Consider the following 15,029-nt stretch of genomic DNA (forward strand, 5'->3'; position numbering starts at 1 on the left):
AAAAAAAAAAAAAAAACAAAAAGAGCGGAAATGGATATCGATTTGGTTTTTTTTTATCAGGTTGATTTAAAAAACTGAGTTTATTTTTTTATTTATATGTTTTTCTTGTTTTTTTTTTGGCTTTGGTTAGCTTATATATATATATATATATATATATATATATATATTACTTTTTTTTCACTTCCCTCCTCTTGTATTCTCGTGGATATTTTCTTTGTTTTTAGTTTTATTACACATCCATTAAAAACAAAAGAGAAAGAGACAAAGAGAGGTGCGGTACCAACAATGAACTCCGCTTCCTCTTCTGGAGGATTAGTCAATAGCAACAATAACGATGATAGTGGTAACAATAATTGTAGTGATAATTGCAATTCATGTCTTAGGAGTTTATGTATCTACAGTCCTAGTCTTTCTGGATGGAAAGAGGAACGGGCGATGGATAACATTCTATTTTTCTTTCCTCCACATACTCAGAAAAGCGTACAAATGAATCACGTTGGTTTTTGCATAGGAGCTTCTTGTCTGGCAGAGCGGTTTGCAGCGGTAATGCCAGTAAATGAGATTCGAACAAGTCATGGTATTATTTCTCTCTGTTGCCCATTTCCTGATCTTTGGATTGTTGTGGAAGTAACAGCTGTGTACGATAGTTCTGCTGTTTTGCCAATCATACGTCTTGGCTTTGACGCTTTCGTATTTCGATACGGCCATTCGACAATAGCGGCATTAGTTTCAACAGATGGTTCCCACACGATAGAAGAAGTGCGTGCAGCCCGAGCATCACTGAAGTCTTTCTTTGAGAAGTTTACACTCTTTCTACAAACACGTGTATTTGTGTTAGATATTCGTCAAGCTGTAGATATGTCGATATGTACGTTCTTATCAACACAGTCATCTTCCTCATCAAGACTAGGAGGAACAGGGGGAGGAAGTAGAAATAGTAATAGTAATAGAATGGCTAATATACGACGATGTAAACGCCGTTGGGCAGCAGTGGCGAATGCGGAGAGTCTTCTTGCTTTTCCGGTATTTATTCGTGTTTCACCACAAGCGGTGCAATTTATGTGTCACAGTTTAATCTATCGTCAGTTATCACTCTTTTTAACAGAGTTAGCGCAGAATAATGGAGGCCGGGGCAGCAGTAATAGTCATAATAATAACAGTAGTGGTAATAATAACAAGAAATCTTGTACAACGGGTTGGGGTCAAGAGTATCAAGGTATGGCTACTTCTATTAATTTATCCGAGTTAAATAAAACTGCTGAAGAACGACTTGTATGGACATGTTGTAAATATATTGTATTTGCTGAAGAAACATTGAAAGTGATTGTTTCCACTGCGTCGCATAAACTTGTATCACAATTTCTTTCTTTATTGCTGATAGAGACGGATTTATCAAATTTTACTACATTTGTAGATAATAAAGCATACCATTGCTACGTTTGTCGCTCATCAGGTGTTATTCTGGCTTTACTAGTGAATAATAATTTGGTTTCCTCTTCCACGCATGATATTATTTCTCTCACCTGTCGAGTTATAACCGATGATATTGGTGATTATTTAGCAACTGGGAGTTGTACATTTCTTCGTGAGGGATATCAAGGACCTGTTGAGATTCAACGAATAACATTAGGACCTTTTACTACTACTACTACTACTACTACTACTACTACTACTACTATTAATAGTATTAGTGAAGATTCTCCTACTGATATTACTAATAGTAATACTAATACTATGGGTACATTACCCTTCTTTAGTGCTCCTCCAGAGTTTCCAAAGTTACGAGACACAAAATTAACATTTCAATGGACAGTATGGTATGATGGAATGATAACTGGATCACCAATGCGTGAATACCCTCGTGTTGTACATCTCTTAATGTCATCCATCATGCGCACCGTCATTCAACGCAACTCAGATGTTAAAAAAAAGGAAGACGGCGTTAACAACAGCCATTTGGAGAATTCGACTCCTTACATCTCATTATCTTCAAATGAAGAGAGTTGTAATACTGTTGGTAATGCTTTAATACGCCGTTCAAATTCATCGGATACGATAGTTGAGATTTGGACACCACTGCATGGTGCTACTTGGCTTTGTGTAACCCAACAACAAGGTCGTGTGGGTGGAATAGTATTTTACAATTGTGCTTCACTAAAAAGTTGCTTCGAAGCCGTATATGCGTTACGTCAGTACATGTCTTTGCTTGTGTGAAATATCATTTACGTTAGATCCTTTTTTTTTATTTCTTTCCTTTGCTATTTATATTATTATTATTATTATTATTATTATTATTATTATTATTATTATTATTATTATTATTATTATTATTATTATTCCCTTGACCGTTGGTTTTTTTTCCTCTCTTCTCTGCATATATTCCAATTCTTTTATTATTATTCTTAAATTAGTGTAGTCATTATTATTATTATTATTATTATTATTATTATTATTATTATTATTATTATTATTGCGATTAGTGCTGTTACATAATGATGACAAGACAATTCCATTTCCTGCAAATAAACTTGTAATGACACCGTTGCCTGTACTTAGGAGAATGGGAGATGTCTGTCCCATTATGAAGGTATCTATCTACGAAGATGATGAGTGTTGTGTGGATACAACACTATTAAGAGATGATGACTTTGGAGAACGATGTATTCACTAATTTACAGGTACTTTTAAATGGCTTACAAAACACCCAAAAATAATGGGATTTCTCTTAACCTCAGCTATTTTATTGTTATTTTTTAAATACTCGCAGGTGATAGTGTTTAAAGCTGTACAGTATGCCCTCTCAAGTCATCCAGGATTAGAGACTAGTGATGATCTTCGTAGTAGTGCTGTATCATTTTCACATGATGTTGAAAATTTTGTGAATATCGCTAAAATGATTGCATGGTCTTATGTAACTCGAAATATTAGTGGATATAATATTAATACACTGCGTGGAAGTGCCTTTTTGAATTTATTATATACTTATGAGATTGCAATGGGATCAAGTATTCGTCATGCGTTTGTACTATGAGATTCCAAGTTATCAGACTACTTCTACTACTAATACTAATACTAATACTAATACCGATTCATTATCACCATCATTATCATTATCAGCAGAAACGGCAAAAACAACAATATCATCATTAGTTACTGTAGAGAAGGAAAACACATTGGAATCAAAGCGGTGGGGACAATTTGGATGTATGCAGCCAGGCAGCGAAGAACACCGTGATGCCCATGTGACGGCATGATGTGCCTTTGTTGGTTCAACAGGACAGTTAAGAGGATTTAACGCCACAAACACGTCAAATATTCTCTACGAGAGAAATGATGGATTCGTGGAAAACCTTGAATTTGTGCGTGAGGCAGAGAAGTTAACACCCAAAGATCGTGAAAGAGGTATATGGCAGCGTCCCAATCAATTCCAAGATCGCTTTTACAATCAAACCCTACAAGTCATGACGTCTGTTATACCCATTCACTTTGATGCGATGACGGCTAAATGTACGGCAGTTGCGGGTGTTGAAGTATCACCGGCGAGTTTCGCTGAGTCCATTTGTGTGCCCACGGCAAATACAGAAGTCGTATTAGTGATACCCGATATCTACAGGAGGCGGGGGACAAGTTGTGGTGGATACGATATAGATAGATTTACTCGGGGTAACGCCGTTTCCGTCTACAGCTACACCGCGTAAACGAATTAATGATATGGCGGCAATGATTCTTCGTCAACATGATAATAAACTTTTACAGAATGGTTCTTTCTTTCAAAATGGGCTAGTTTATCAATCACTGAGGGTAATGGATACATGGATGCTTTTCGCACGTTCGCCATTAGTGCTATCAGCCGCAGAAGTCCATGCCTCATTACGTTCACTTCTCAGAGAACATGAACGTCTGGCTTCTGCTGCTATGTTTGATTACGGAATTAGTGTGGGATGTGAATTAGCGGCGAATGAAAGACATAATTCACGTTTTCTTGAAGCATTAGGTGTTATGCAGACAACATTTGGTTCCCGTATTCACTCTATATATGTGGTATATCAACTAATCAATACAACTAAGGAAAATGCCTGGGGCGCCTGTGGATGTTTCTTAAATGTTAAAGTAAAAGATCAATTACGATGCCTTTATATTACCTCTAATGGTATTGAAATTTCCTTTGATGGTATTTCATTCTTACAAAGCAAAAATACAACTAGTACACTATTTAATGAGACACAACGTGGTCAATTTGTTTTAAATCAAGTTCAAAATATTACCTCCGTAAATGGAGAATGTAAAAAACCTTATGTTCTAGTGGAACCTAGTAGTAATACTAAAATAAGTGCATTTAGTTTTATTAAACCAGCGTTATGGAATGAAGGTGAAAATAATAGACCTCATACTGCTGCTATAGTAGATATCGACATGAATTTTTTACCTGAATTTCTAAATGCCAGTACTCTTCCTGGAACTACAGGACTTTTTCTTATTGATCGACGTGATAATAGTACATTTATGGGTACACGGGTAGTAACCACCACAGGTGTTGTATATCCTGGAATGAATACACCAAGTACAACCGTAAATTGATTTACTTCTGCTGCATATAACCAACTTGGTGGTTCTTTTAATTACTCCATCTCTTTTTCAATGGATGGACAATTAGTTAACTATGAAGTAATAGAACCACGTTGGGGTCTAATTGAAATGATTTCAGAAGATGTAGCTTTGTTTCGTTTTCTACCTTCTCCATCGGTAAGAGGGGCTACAGATGCACTGGGACTCATACCAACAGGCGAGACGGTTTTGCTTTTCTTGTATGTAGCTGGAATATTTGCTGCGTATATGTTAAATTTAATCATTCTTGGCTGTAGTAAACTGGGAGGAGGGCGAAGAAGAAAATCTGTGGTAATTAGTGATTTTGGGGATTAGTGTACATTATCAATACCTCCATTATTTGGGGTTCTCTCTTTCTTTGTATTTATTTATTTTTCTGTAAACTGATGTCTCAATTTGGTTGTATGTCATCCTTTCGGATTAGTTTCATTATGCCTATTGTTATTATGATTATTGTCACTCTGTTTTTTTCTTTCTTTCACTCTCTGTATGTGTATGTATTTTTTTTTCTTTTCTCCTTCTTTCTTACGGCTGTTTGTAGTGACTGTTTTCTCTTTGCTTTGATTTATTGTATTGTGTGTTAGACACAAGAAATAGAGAGAGAGTAAGAGATCTGGATCAGAGCCTATATATATATATATATATATATATATACACGTAACGCAAAGAGAGAGGAAGTAATAAGAAGAAAAACAAAAACAAAAACAAAAAAAAAAAAAAAAGGATGTCTTCGACGTTTCCTGCTATTCCTGGTTATAATGGACCATATTCACTAAAGGAATTTGTACAACGGGTATTCTCTCTACAGTTACGGTTTGAAACTTCTCTAGTTTCCACTATGGCACAACCCAGTAGTGAGAAGATTCTCTTTCTACAACCCACAGGAGACTTTGTGGTGATTGTGTACATCTCAATTAGCGCCCCACCTCCTCCACCGCCTACATTACTATTCGCATCCACTACAGAAAAAGGAAAAGGAACAGGAACAGCAAAGGCCATCGCAATTGCAAATCATATACGATTACGATCATTATCCACATCTCTCCAGGGAAAACCACTAACAGTATCGGTACTGAAACATCCCTTGTTTGATGCCTTCTTTACACAAATTGGAACCGCCGCTCTGAACTTTATAGTCCGCTGGTGTCCTTTAGTTGTGCAGTTTCAACCCACGGCGGGTGGATTGCAGGTGTTTGGTCCTCCTCTAAAGAATGCCGTGCCGCGTGGAGTGAAACATCATCGTCGTGCAGAGTGGATGGGATCACGTAAAGTAGAACGACGTGAAAATAATAATAATAATAATAATAATAATAATAATAATAATAATAATAATAATAATAATAATAATAATAATAATAATAATAATAATAATAATAATAATAATAATAATAATAATAATAATAATAATAATAATAATAGTACAAATGAACATTCTCAATGTAAGAGTTCTGTTTTATTGGCATCTTTATATCAATTGAATGTCTCTCGTTTAGCACTGATTGGAGAGGCACCACAGCGGACCTTTGCAGAGACGAGTCATACTGTCTCTCCAATACTTGAGGGTTTATGGCGGGAATATCATTATCATCAGCATGGGGATGATAAAAATGATGATAATCGTTTGCCAACTCGCTGTTCTCTTGTTATTAGAAATAAAGAGCTTCAATGTTCAGAGGATTGTAAGGCATTGTTAGTTGCAAAACAATTGGTGTCTCTTGTATTTCCGTACACATTATCTATGGAATGTGTTGGTAATACGAATATGAAAAGTGTCGAAGAACACCTAACACATGTATTGCACTGTGTTTTGGGTAGTGTGTGTCGTATGAACATTCGAGGAGCTGCTATTAAACATGTTGGATTTTTAGAAGAACGAAGTTGTACTATTTCCTATAATAACAATAATAAAAAGAATACGAATAACGACAATAGTGAAATAAACACTAATGATAATAGTCAACGCAGGGAATCTGTGAAACACCACACAACCGGTGCTGTATCAGAACTTACAACACCAGAATCTATCATTGTATCATACTTACAAACTCTACTGGAGGATGTACGGTGGTGTGACTCTCGCACTATTGAAAAAACAAACTTTTGGGGAGATGTAATAGTTCTGACAGAGTTATCTCGTACAACATTAGATTGGATTAAGTGTGGGAGACAGGAGATATTTCCACTTAGTCATTTTCTTCATAAAATATCTGTTTCACGTATTCCATGGTTACGTGGGTTCTACACGAAAGGTTCCACACCCAAACGTCGTTCTATGATTCAACAACGAGTTTTTCTACAATTTGTGTTTTTTCTCTTTCAACATATTGTTCCATTTCTTCTTCGTCGAACATTTCACATTACGTGGTCTTCTAAAAATCCAAATCGATTTGTTTTTATACCCAAACCCGTATGGAGACGTTTGGTATCACGTGAATTAGGGCAGGTGTGTCTTCCACACAGAGTAAGGAAAAGAGAAGGAAGAGGAGGAAGTGTTGCGAAAAAAAGCAATCAAAATGTGAAATCACCACCACCCATGGCATTGAAACGGGTAACTAAAGAAGAGACTATTTGGTCTAAAACGAATATTCAACATTCATGTAATTCTCATCATACTAATACTCCTATCACTATTACCGGTATTAGCAGAAACAGTAGTTTTAGTTGTAATAGCAATAGTAGCAGTAATAGTGATGCATCTCTGGTGTACTCTTCCATTCGCTTTCTATTGGACCGGCATAAACTACGTCCCATTGCACGCGTTCGTTTTGGTAACTTACGTACTTTATCGAAAATGATCACCTGTGTTCGTTCACCTTTATCAGAAAGTACTACAACGAAAACAAAAACACCATTAACAGCAACAACAACAACAACAACAACAACAACAACAGGTACTACGGTTATCAAGTCTCCAAACTCATCTATTCTACGAGAAGCTTTACGTTGTCTCCTTGCAGGAATAGAAGAATTCCAGGAAGGATCAACTTTAGTAAAACTCACTAATGTATCCCACCAAAATGAATACGCTGATGTATGTTCTTTTGTTGAAGGGGCACGACATTTTTGTACTTCTCCTTTAGTAATGTCAAGTGACGTTTCGTGGAAGGCACCGATGGAACAAGTTGTAGTAACGATGGTTCGCGGAGATGCGATACGGTGTTATGATCGCCTTCCACAGAAGGCAGTACTGAATGTCGTAGAACGTTTTGTAACACATGATTTATATAATACGTTGTGGTTAACAGCTATTGCACCATCATTGTCTAGTAATGATTGTAATATTTATAGGCGAAATGAATCTCATGAGAATATGGGAAATCCATTAGTAACTGGGTTAGAAGGAGGAAGGAGTAACTATGATGTACCACTACGTCAATTTACGCGTCTTCAGACTGTACCCAGTAATCATGTGGAGAAGGGTACACTTCCTGGTATTCCCAAAGGATGGATTGTATATGAAGAGATTGCGCCTGCTTCTGATTCTATAACCCGCGGTGATGAGGTGAGGACGGTTTTGAAACAGCATTTACAATCACACCCTGTAGCGATTGATGGTAAACTGTATACACAGAATATGGGTATCACACAAGGTTCAGCCGTAGCGATGCTTCTCTGTAATACCCTACTGGAAACGGTGGATATATCGTTATCAAAGATTCTTTCAGAACATGAAGAACCTTCTTTGCTATTACGACGTGTGGATGATGTTTTGATAGTAACCCTTTCTCCTATAGCAGCTTTGCGTTGTGACGCAGCGCTTCGCAGAGGATGGTCAGAAGTGGGATTTGCATGTCAATGGGATAAACTACAATGTACACGTACGACATCTGTACTGTGGTGTGGATTATTGTGGAATCCGCAAACGTTAGAGTTTGGTGTGGAATGGGCACGTTTGGCATCGCTATTTCCATGTATTGCCGTACGTCCAAGAACAGGAAATGAACTGCTTCATTGTTCATTGCGATTAATGAGTATTATTTGTTTACGTGCCCCACTTACAGTCTTTTGTAGACGTATTAATACAAAGGCACGAGTGGTACAGACATTGTATGAGATGAGTCTTCTCTGGTCACGTTTTGTACTACACAAAATGGTGGAAAATGCTAATTTTATGCGACCACATATGCGTATAATATTAAAACCTCTCGCGCTGGCTATTTCAGCCCTACGACGTTTAGTGCGGCGTCAAACTGGAGCTTTGGAACGGGCAGGTTCTTTCTGTGATATTACTGATGGGGATGTTCGACTTTGTGTTCTTGTTGCTTTGTATAGAACACTTAAAGATCTGTTACCGTGGATGATATCGAAAACACGACAAAGTAAAGGTATAATGAAATCCTTTCTTTTGCTTTTACGAGACCTTTTAGAACGAAAGATGGAGACAACTCTTTTGATGAGTGGCAACACTACTCATAAGAAGAATGTTATGGATGTTTCTTTCTCCTCTTTTCCTACTACTATTCATGGAATAAAAGAGGAAGAAGAAGAAATTATTGTTAACAATGACAGTGATGTTGCTGATACTGTTGGTATGTTGCTATTTGCAGAGGGTTCTGACAGTGTTACAATGCGTGCTCTTGCTGCTGTACGCTTTGCTTCTCCACGAGCACCGGCTTAAGGGAGAAGCTCAGAATTCCTATATCGAATTACCTGGTGACCAGTTATTATTATCATTCTTATTATTATTATTATTACTATTATTATTTTTTAATCGAAAAATAAGTAAATTTGATACTAATTCTGTATTTATTTCATCTCTATCCATATGTATTTATATCATCTGTGTTTTTTTCTTCTTTTTTTTTTCCTTTTTTTATTATAATTGTGATTTGATCTCTATCTGTTTAGATTGGTTTAAGGAAGCAGGGGGATGGAGGACGGCGCTACCATTGGGCAGTGGAATAATAAGGAAAAGGTCTCAAGTGAAATGGAAGATTCTGTAAAGGGATCGGTACCAAGCCCAAGAGGAAGTTCCGTGGGATTTCTAACCCCAACACCAGATGTTACGCTGAACCACAGCTCAGCAGGCCCGAAACGACTCCCAGATCAAAGCAAATCCAGCAGTCAAACCAGTAAAGAAATGAATGTCCACAGATTACCACTGATACTAAACAAACATAACAAGGTGAACAGTCCATTATCCACTGAACCCGTTGCAGCCGTTGCCGCCGCAACAATGCCAACAGCAAGAAAAAGAATATCCACCACAAAGACAGCCGCTTCCGCTGCCGCTACTACAAGAGGAGGAAAAACAACAACAACAACAACAACGGCTGCTGCTGCTAAACCACGAGGGAAATCACAATCCCGAAAACCGCGAAAAGCCAGCACCTCACGTTCCTCTTCGCCCGCCAATCGCAATAAGCGCTCGTCCCCCGCCAGCAGCCGGACGTCCAGCAGCGCACGGAGCCCGCAGAAGCGCCGCGCCTCCCGCTCGGCGAGCACCTCACGTTCCCGCGGGGGGTCGCGCAGCTCCTCCGCCGTCTCCTCCCGGCGGGTGTCGGGCAGGGGGCGGGGACGGCCCCGCAGCGGTGGGCGGAAGGGATCGGCCAAAGGCAGAAGGTCGCCGAAGGGAAAGAAGGGAAAGAGTGTGTCCGTCTCCTCTCGCCGCGGTACCAAAGGGGGAGGCGACGCAGCAGCACTGTATACACTGGCAGCCGCAGAGGAGGCGGCACGGACAGTTATCATGGATGAAGAGGAAGTTGGACGTGATGGGCTTTTACCAGAGTATCATTTACTTGTTATGCATGTTGTACGTTCCCAGGTGCGGGAGGTAAACCGACGACAGCAGCAACTTAATGATGCTTTTAAAGCTTTACAGGCTCATGGAATTCAATTATCATCTGGTCAAGATCCCAATGCGGCACTGGAATCACTGCGGACAAAAATGCAGGCAGATGCACAAAAACAAATGGAGGAACTTCGAGTTGAAAATGCAACATTGCGTAGTTTACTGGATGAGAAAAAAATAGAACTAGAAGAAAAGGTTACAGAAGCGCAGAATTTGAAGGATAAAATAAGTCGTAGACTTACGCGATTTGAAGTGGAAAATGAATCCCTTAAGGCAGAAGTGCAAGCTGCACTGCAAACGAATCAACTTGATTTGGATCGCATGAAACGTGAACTTGCACACCGCCTTGATGTTGCCACGGCATCTTTACGAACCCCAAAGTATGATACAGCGCTGAGATCTATGCAAGAACTTGCTCGTAGTGTTCAAGAGGAAATACAAGAACATCATGATATATTGAGTAAGCTTATAGTCTCAATAGGTGCACAGGACACATTTTTACGTGATAGAAGTGATTCAATGCACAGTAATTTTCCTACGAGATACCGTGATGAACTACGGAAGCTTGATAAAGATCATCTTCTCAACCTTTTGGATGTTCTATCGTTCCATGATGCTGTAGTAGAGACAGTTGGTAAAGCCCTCTATGTATTGCAACAATCGGAGCGTAACACGAATGTATTTTGATGTCTATTAACATCTTTTTTATGTATCTTATCAAGTGTTTTTATTTTTACCTTCTTTTTTCTTTTTAGAAGGCAAAATTACTAAACACGTTCTTCTTTTTGTTTCCTTTGTTCTTTCTTTGCTGCTATGGATTTTTTCTGATGAAAAATAACAACTACGACGACAAGAAATGCAATATGCAGTATACGGTATTTATATAAATATCTATCTCTCTATGATGTGTGCATGAGTTTATTTTTCTTTTTTGCTATTCTTTTTTTTTTCTCCTGATTGTTTCTTCAGATGTTTATTTTCTGTCCTCTCTACACTTAGGAGAGTGGACTTTACCGATGGAGCGCACAAAAATGAGTGGTTGCACCTTAACTCCTCACACCTCACCACCTCTCCTATTGCCATCAGCGACTACTATTGCTACTACTGTGGCAACACCAGTGCTTGTATCAGCAACCGCACTATCAAACTATTCTTCTTCTTCCTCTTCTTCATCAACATCATCGCATGTGCGGCGTCGAAGGAGTAAGGAAATATCTTTTCCTCGTAATGGTCAAATAACGCAACAAGATGGTCCGTGGTATTGCATTTGCGGTACTGTCTGCGCTACATCATCTACCTTTTTTATGCATTCTCGTGATTGTTCACTGAGAAAAGGTACTGCATCACTTGAGAAGAACACAAGCGAGGAAGAAGAACCACCTACAGTTCGAGAAGAGATGTTTCTCTCACTTCAAGAGGCTTTGGCTTCTGATAAACTGGTAGGGGATTCTCTTGCAGCAGCCGTGCAGGCGATTCAATCAACAAGAGAAGAGGAAAAGGAAGAAACACATACTGGGGGATCATGGCGACTGATGAAAACCTTTCTTCCCGTATCTGGTAGTGCCCTTATTGCTGCAGCAAGCGGACTAGCTTGTACAGATAGTGGTAATAATAATGAGGATGGAAAAGTGCGAACCAACTCGGAGGTTAACAGAAAGGTTGCTAGTTATGAAAAGGAAGGGACCACTGATGGTAATGAGAGTAAAACTTGTAGCTCTCCTTACTACACTGTACTGCCAGAGGGTTTACCAGTTTCTAATCGAATTAAAATCACGCGTACATATCGCAATCGTGCTGCCTTTGTAGTACTGGACGAAAAAGTGAATCCAGTTCCACAGAGCAGAGAATATGTGGAAGATAATACATTGCCACAACAACATTCTTCTTCTCGTTCTTCTTCTATTCCTGTTCCTCGAGATTTTCCGGCACTGCAGTTTAATATGACACATTCTGACATGTCGTTCTATGTGTACAAACGTTTTTTACCTCGAGATGACTCTAGATGGGAACAGAATGATGATGCCAAAGATATTGATGATAGTAATAATAGTAATAATAGCAACAATGGTGATGATGAGTCTAGAGCAAAGAAATGCAAGATGGAACTTCCTTGTATGGATACCGTGTTGCGACAGGAGAGACGACGTATAGCTCGTGTTCCTATGCCGGTGATTGAATGGAATTATCCCAAATAAAAAGGTTTGAGGGTAAATACGGAATAAAAAAGGGGTAAATATTTATCCTTAGTATTGCTATGAAAAGAGTCTTTATTTTTCTTCTTGATGAAAGAACGGTTTGACACTCTCCGTTGTAAAGTAGGTTTTTTTTTTAGATTCTATTTCTGCTTTAAAAAAAATAGTTACATTCTCTTTCCTTTCTTTTTTTTTTAATTCTTTTGTTTTGATTAGCTTTTGCTTTCTCTCTTTCATTTTCTGTGAAGCTGGTGATGCATCCAGTTTACGCACGACGTAAAGGCCTTGTATTTATCAGACCCCGGTTCTTATCTTCCACATTTTGGTTATTTCTTGCATCTTTGCTAATATTCTTCCTCGGTGTGTATACCGGAAGCTATTTTTTGGGTGAAGCTAAACGAGACTCTTCATCGAGAACAGAAACTGATGCATTGAGTTTTGTGCCTACTTATGATGTTAATGGGCGTGCTTATAATAAACCTGCTTTTGAAGATGATGATGACAATACTACTTGTCTGGAACCTACCGTTAAAATGTATAAGGAGTATGCAGCAACTGCCGCTGCTGCTGAAAAAACAAGAAGTGAACAAGGCACATTAAGAATTGCTGGTTTCTCACGTATTTGGATTCCTCCTCTTCATTCATCAGGTGGCATGCAATATCATGCGTTTCATATTTATTCTCAACTTGCGGAACGAGGTCACTATGTTCACGTTTTTGTTTCTGGTTCTGCAAGAAGAGGACTAAAAACACTCCGATATTGTACTAATCCCAAAACACATATTACATCACTTTGCAATGACAAAAATGCACGACTGGTGGTAGAGCAAATTGCATCTACTAGAAATGGTGAATACAGTGTGGAATGGCTTGATAATTGTAATGCCGCATTTCATGCCATTCATGCCAAAAAACCATTCGATGTCGTACACAGCGAAAGTTGGGCCGCTGTTCCTAATGTTTATCAACTGGGAGTACCTTTTTCCGTAACATGGCATGGATCTATGCTGGATTGGTTTCGAAATGAACTGAATTTTATTGTACATAACTTTCGTTTGAAGCGTGAGATGCCAGGTTCAAAGGTATTGGAGCGTATGCAAGCCCTTGCCACTGCTGTAACACTGGAAGAATATATGCTTCTTACTGTTCCCAACCATATTGTAATATCAGATGTTGCGAAGCGTGATCTGATAGATGTCCAACACATTGCACCAGATCGAGTTCAACTTATTTACAATGGCGTTAATAGACACATGTTTCGACCACGCGAAAACCGTCAAGTCCGGGATGCCTTATTAAGAAGACATCAAGTTCCACTTGATAATTTTGTTGTGGGTTGCGGCGGTCGTTTGGAGGCTATTAAAGGTCATCTTCAGCTTTCCGAAGCCATGCGCCTTATCATGAAATATCATAAGGATGTCACATTACTCGTTTCCGGGGATGGGTCCCAAAAACACCTCTATAAGGAATTGCAAAAAGAAGGATATTCCGTTGTTTTACTTGGAATGCTTGATCAAGAAAGTCTTGCCCAATTCTATCAATCCCTTGATGTCTTTGTGGATCCTTTTTACCAGTATCATGGACTTAATACCGTGATGATTGAGGCCGCCCTCTCGGGAGTTCCCCTCGTGGTGACGGACCTTGGAAGCGCCCGCTCTGTGGTGCCGTGTAAGTCCTACGGCCGTCGATTTCCCCTCGGAAGCGCCTTCGCCCTCGCGCGGGAAATATTATATTATAAAATGAATCCATCAAAAGCGGCAGAGGCGGCGCAGAATGCACGGGAGCGGGCTATGCATTTATTCGGAAGTGACACCATGGCAAGTCAGTATGAGAGTCTGTTCTACCGCATAAAGGATAAACCGGTGGGATCACAGAATCTTACGGGAAGACTCGTATGCAACAACGTATATCCTGCCCTGTGCTACCGGGAGGTTTCGTAATTTATATCTCACTCCGATTTTTTTTCCTCTTTTTTTTTTGTTATTTGTCTTCACCTCCCCTTGACTCTTTCATAGTAATAATAATGTTCGTCCCTACGCAAACGAAAGTAAGTCAAGCAAAAGAAAAAAAAAATGAAAGGAGTAAGAAGAATAATGATGAATGAGGAAAAATTATTCTTTAAAGATGTGGGTGAATTGACAGCGATAGAGGGGTTTCATTGGATGTTATATATATATATATTTTATGATAGGAGTTTCCCTCTATAATACTTGTTGTACTGAATTGCCTAGAGAGATATTTTTTCTCCCCTTGGAGGAGGGTTAAGTTGGCTTGACTCCCGAAATGGTAACAGTTACACTTCTTGCGTTTGCTTGTAATAGAAATTAAATAAAAGCTCTTCTCTTTCATTAAATTCATCTCTTCTAAGTTTATTCCAATCGGGAAGGATATTTTAAATAAATAGAATGTTAAATCCATATTGATGGGTACAGCATTACGAA

General features: G+C 38.8%; 8 protein-coding genes across 8 annotated transcripts; all 8 read left to right on the forward strand.

Moving 5' to 3' along the window:
- Positions 1 to 285: 285 nt before the first annotated feature.
- Positions 286 to 2,214, forward strand: LSM04_005432 (uncharacterized protein; the record flags this gene model as incomplete). Its single annotated transcript, XM_067334564.1, has 1 exon — positions 286 to 2,214. The coding sequence occupies one exon, from the start codon at positions 286 to 288 to the stop codon at positions 2,212 to 2,214; it is 1,929 nt and encodes a 642-aa protein (XP_067191744.1).
- A 499-nt stretch (positions 2,215 to 2,713) lies between these two features.
- On the forward strand, positions 2,714 to 3,698 carry LSM04_006985 (uncharacterized protein; the record flags this gene model as incomplete). The annotated part of the gene is made up of 2 exons (XM_067334565.1): positions 2,714 to 3,022; positions 3,282 to 3,698. The coding sequence occupies 2 exons, from the start codon at positions 2,714 to 2,716 to the stop codon at positions 3,696 to 3,698; spliced, it is 726 nt and encodes a 241-aa protein (XP_067191782.1).
- A 13-nt stretch (positions 3,699 to 3,711) lies between these two features.
- Positions 3,712 to 4,578, forward strand: LSM04_005003 (uncharacterized protein; the record flags this gene model as incomplete). The annotated part of the gene is made up of 1 exon (XM_067334566.1): positions 3,712 to 4,578. One exon carries the CDS (start codon positions 3,712 to 3,714, stop codon positions 4,576 to 4,578), a length of 867 nt encoding a protein of 288 aa, XP_067191733.1.
- A 60-nt stretch (positions 4,579 to 4,638) lies between these two features.
- On the forward strand, positions 4,639 to 4,920 carry LSM04_004633 (uncharacterized protein; the record flags this gene model as incomplete). The annotated part of the gene is made up of 1 exon (XM_067334567.1): positions 4,639 to 4,920. One exon carries the CDS (start codon positions 4,639 to 4,641, stop codon positions 4,918 to 4,920), a length of 282 nt encoding a protein of 93 aa, XP_067191718.1.
- A 409-nt stretch (positions 4,921 to 5,329) lies between these two features.
- On the forward strand, positions 5,330 to 9,223 carry LSM04_002123 (Telomerase ribonucleoprotein complex - RNA-binding domain; the record flags this gene model as incomplete). Its single annotated transcript, XM_067334568.1, has 1 exon — positions 5,330 to 9,223. The coding sequence occupies one exon, from the start codon at positions 5,330 to 5,332 to the stop codon at positions 9,221 to 9,223; it is 3,894 nt and encodes a 1,297-aa protein (XP_067191630.1).
- A 252-nt stretch (positions 9,224 to 9,475) lies between these two features.
- On the forward strand, positions 9,476 to 11,083 carry LSM04_001448 (uncharacterized protein; the record flags this gene model as incomplete). The annotated part of the gene is made up of 1 exon (XM_067334569.1): positions 9,476 to 11,083. One exon carries the CDS (start codon positions 9,476 to 9,478, stop codon positions 11,081 to 11,083), a length of 1,608 nt encoding a protein of 535 aa, XP_067191609.1.
- A 344-nt stretch (positions 11,084 to 11,427) lies between these two features.
- LSM04_008988 (uncharacterized protein) lies at positions 11,428 to 12,591 on the forward strand (the record flags this gene model as incomplete). Its single annotated transcript, XM_067334570.1, has 1 exon — positions 11,428 to 12,591. One exon carries the CDS (start codon positions 11,428 to 11,430, stop codon positions 12,589 to 12,591), a length of 1,164 nt encoding a protein of 387 aa, XP_067191838.1.
- Positions 12,592 to 12,842: 251 nt separating this feature from the next.
- On the forward strand, positions 12,843 to 14,528 carry LSM04_007821 (uncharacterized protein; the record flags this gene model as incomplete). Its single annotated transcript, XM_067334571.1, has 1 exon — positions 12,843 to 14,528. One exon carries the CDS (start codon positions 12,843 to 12,845, stop codon positions 14,526 to 14,528), a length of 1,686 nt encoding a protein of 561 aa, XP_067191804.1.
- Positions 14,529 to 15,029: the final 501 nt, after the last annotated feature.

The sequence above is a fragment of the Trypanosoma melophagium genome, assembly GCF_022059095.1.
Source record: "Trypanosoma melophagium isolate St. Kilda chromosome Unknown ctg22segment0, whole genome shotgun sequence".
Taxonomy (NCBI): Eukaryota; Euglenozoa; class Kinetoplastea; order Trypanosomatida; family Trypanosomatidae; genus Trypanosoma; species Trypanosoma melophagium.